Raw genomic sequence first — 3,228 nt, forward strand, 5'->3', positions numbered from 1 at the left:
GGGATGGGGACGGCGGGGCGTGGGTGGATGTCGAGGTGCCTGAGGGCGCAGAGGACGGCGGTCAGACGGTGGGTGTTTGCCATGCCCGCCGCCTGACATGCATGCCAAGCGTCCAGCGGTTTCCGATCTCGCAACTTGGGCGTTTGTTTCTGCGCCGCGCCCCGCCCCGCTCGCCGCCGCCCTGCCTTGACGCCCCGGCGCGCCCGCACGGGCCGGCCGCTCCAAGCCCTCACGAACCCTATCGTCACCTCCTTCCCCAACCCCTTGCCTCCGCGTCCGCCGCTCAGCGCATCGTCTCCGCGCCGCTCAGCCAGCTGCGGCCGGCGCCGCCGGCCGCGCTGGCGTCATGGGATCCCTTAGTCAACCCCGCGGCCCACACGGCCGACCGGAAGCTGCGCCTCCTCCCCGGCCTGTGCCCGGCCGCCGAGGATCCAGAAGAGCATCAGCCGGAAGCCGAGCGGGCGGCCGGCGGCGGCGGCGGCGCCGCGGCGTTCGCGTTCGCGGCGCGCCAGGAGCTGCGGCGTGGCCGGCTGCTTGACCTCCGCGGCCGCGGCCGCGGCGCGGACTGGGTGCCCGCGGTAGTCGCCGAGAAGCTGGCGTGGGGCTGCGGGCCGCTGGCGGCGGGCGTGCGGCGGGAGCTGCGCGCGCTCGGCCCCGGCGCGCCGCGCGGCGACAAGTGGCGGCTGCTGTTTTCGCGGCTGGCCGCGGCGGTCGCGCCGAGTGAGCTGCTGTTTGGGCCCGGCGGCGAGGGCGAGGGCGAGGGCGGCGGCGCGGCGGGCGCGGCGGGCGCGGCGGCGGCGTGCGAGGCGGTGGTGCAGCATCTGCACTCGGAGTGGGCGGCGCGGCCGGCCGGCGAGGACGGGCGGCGGGGGCGGCTGCGGGTGGCGTGGCACGAGGCGGCGCTGCACGAGGCGCCGGCGGAGGGTGACACCGCCTGCTGGGTCGTGCGGCTTGACACGGGCAAGGTGGGTGACGCGCACGCACTGCGTTACTGATGGCAGTACGGGTAGTAGTAGGTCGTCATGATTGGTGCTTGCTGGTGAAACGTGGTTATTGCTACAATAACGACGAGAACGGCTTCAGGTGCTGTTGAACTGGCCCCCTCCCGTGCCGCCCACCCACCGACCCACCCGCTGCTGCCTGCCCCCGACCCCCGCCCCCTCAGGTCCGGAAGCTGCGCCACGCGCAGCTGCTCGCCGGCGACGCCCGCGTCCGCCGCATGCTGACGTGGGAGGCTGAGTCAGCGTCCTGGGTCGAGCTGCGGGCGCTCGCCGGAGGGGGCGCCCGGCGGCCGCCCGAACTGCAGCACGTGTTGAGTGAGGCGCAAAAGCGGTTCGAAGAGTCCTGCCGCCCCAAGCGCCGCGGGCCGGACGCCCTTGCGGCCGCCGCCGCGCGGCTGCTGCGCCGGATGGCGCGGAGCGGGGGCCTGTACTGGCCTCTGTCGGCCGGCGCAGCACTGATCGGGCGCGCGGCGGGCGCGGCGGCGGGGCGGGGGCGGCGAAAGAGCGGCCCGCCGCGCGGCGCGGGGGCGGCGGGGGACGGCACGGCAGGGGAGGGCGCGACCACGCCCGAGCCGTCCGGCGGGGCCGCGGTGGCCGAAGTCGGCGGGCGGCAGCAGCAGCAGCAGGGGCAGCAGCGGCGCGGCCGCAAGCGGCGCAGCAGGTTTGCCGTGTCGCCCGTCAATTCCGAGGACGAGGCGGAGATATCTCGGCTCTCGCAGCAGTTGGATGGGAGCCGCGCCGCCACGCCGGCAAGAGGCCGCCCGCGGGGGGACGGGGAGGGGGAGGGCGGCGGGGATGGTGCCGGTGACGACGCGCGAAGCCCGATCAATGGCGGCGGCGGCGGCGGCGGCGGCGGCAGCGGTAGGAAGAAGGCGCGCGGGACGCCGAAAGCCACTGCAGAGGAGCGGCGGGAGCGGCGGGCGCAGGAGAATAATGCGAAGGTGCGGGGAAGCTGCCTGGTGCCGCCGATCGCGGCGCCAGCTGCCTTGAGTGAGCGTGCGGCCGTTGGGGCCGCCAGTCGGGCATGGCGCCAGGTAGCCCGATCACCCATGCAGGTGTGCTACTGCTGCTACTCTTGATATAAACAATCCGCCACGAGGGGGCCGCGGCGCTGGAGCCGGCGAGCGCGCTGCGCCTCGGCCCAGCCCCGCGCCTGCGCCCGGCCCTGCCATTGGCGCGAGGGCCGGTGGCAGCGAGCCGCGAGCCGCAAGCCGTGCCCTCCGAGCCGCTACACGAAGCCCGGCTAACCCTCCAAACCACAATCGACCTGGCCTGCCCTGCCTATGCTCCTTTGCTTGCGCCTAGCCGCCATGATAATATTTATGAAAGCAATCTACTTGTTGTCATGTATGATTCAGGTCGACTCTGCAACAGCCTGCCGCCGGCGCGGCCGGCTCCTGGTCCGCCGAGCAAGCGCAGCTCACCCTCCCGATCCTGTGGGCATGCCCTGCCTTCGCCGAGCAAACCAACCAACCCCATCAAACCAACCATCAAATGTACTTGTTCACCGTACATCAAACCAATCCAACCAATCCACCAACCAACTAAATAATCCAACCAATCCAGACCGACGCCTTCACCAACGAGCTGCTGCTGCGAAACCAAGCGGCGCTGCAGGCCGCCGCCGCCGCCGCCGCCGCGGAGGGTGCCGCGGCCCCGGGCGGCGCTGTGGCCGCAGGCGCCAGCGCCGGCGCCGCGGCCGCGCTGGTGTTTGGGGGCGGGGACCCCGAGGGGCGGGAGCTTTATGAGGATCCCGCCCGCGCGGGCGCGGCGCCAAAGGTGCGCGGCGACGCCCGCGCGCGCCCTGCGCCGGCCGCCTTGCGCTCGCTGCCGGCGGGCGCCCACGAGTAGAAGACGGCAGGGCGGCCGCCCTGCTGGCCGCCCGATTCGGCACACGCGAAGATACCCAGCCGCCCCACCCAAGCTTGCTTCACGCCTTTGGTCGCTTCCGCCCGCTGCTACTGCTGTCCCCATAACGTCTGCACGTGCAAATCGGTTGCAGCAGGGACCTCCGCACCGCCCGACCCGACCGCCCAACTGCCTGATCTCCAGCACCCCACATCACGCCCCCGCCGGCGTCCCCGCGCTACCCCCGCCCCCCGCCTCCCCAAATGTCCACTTTGCAGTTGGCGGCCACAATCGCTCCGAAGCTGAAGCCTCACCAGTGGCGCGGCCTGCGCTTTCTCTGGCGGGCGATTGTTGAGGAGCACGCACTGGCGGCGGCGCG

General features: G+C 73.3%; 1 protein-coding gene across 1 annotated transcript in view; it reads left to right on the plus strand.

Annotated features, from left to right (window-relative positions):
• Positions 1 to 97: 97 nt before the first annotated feature.
• MNEG_15009 (hypothetical protein) overlaps positions 98 to 3,228 on the plus strand; it is a gene marked incomplete at both ends in the record, with an annotated part of 3,685 nt that continues 554 nt past the window's right edge. Inside the window, 4 exons of the mRNA XM_014036520.1 lie at positions 98 to 118; positions 288 to 965; positions 1,166 to 1,942; positions 2,568 to 2,780. Coding sequence (XP_013891974.1) covers positions 98 to 118; positions 288 to 965; positions 1,166 to 1,942; positions 2,568 to 2,780 — 1,689 coding nt within the window. The remainder of the gene's footprint in view (positions 119 to 287; positions 966 to 1,165; positions 1,943 to 2,567; positions 2,781 to 3,228) is intronic.

Source organism: Monoraphidium neglectum, assembly GCF_000611645.1.
Source record: "Monoraphidium neglectum strain SAG 48.87 unplaced genomic scaffold scaffold04953, whole genome shotgun sequence".
NCBI lineage: Eukaryota > Viridiplantae > Chlorophyta > Chlorophyceae > Sphaeropleales > Selenastraceae > Monoraphidium > Monoraphidium neglectum.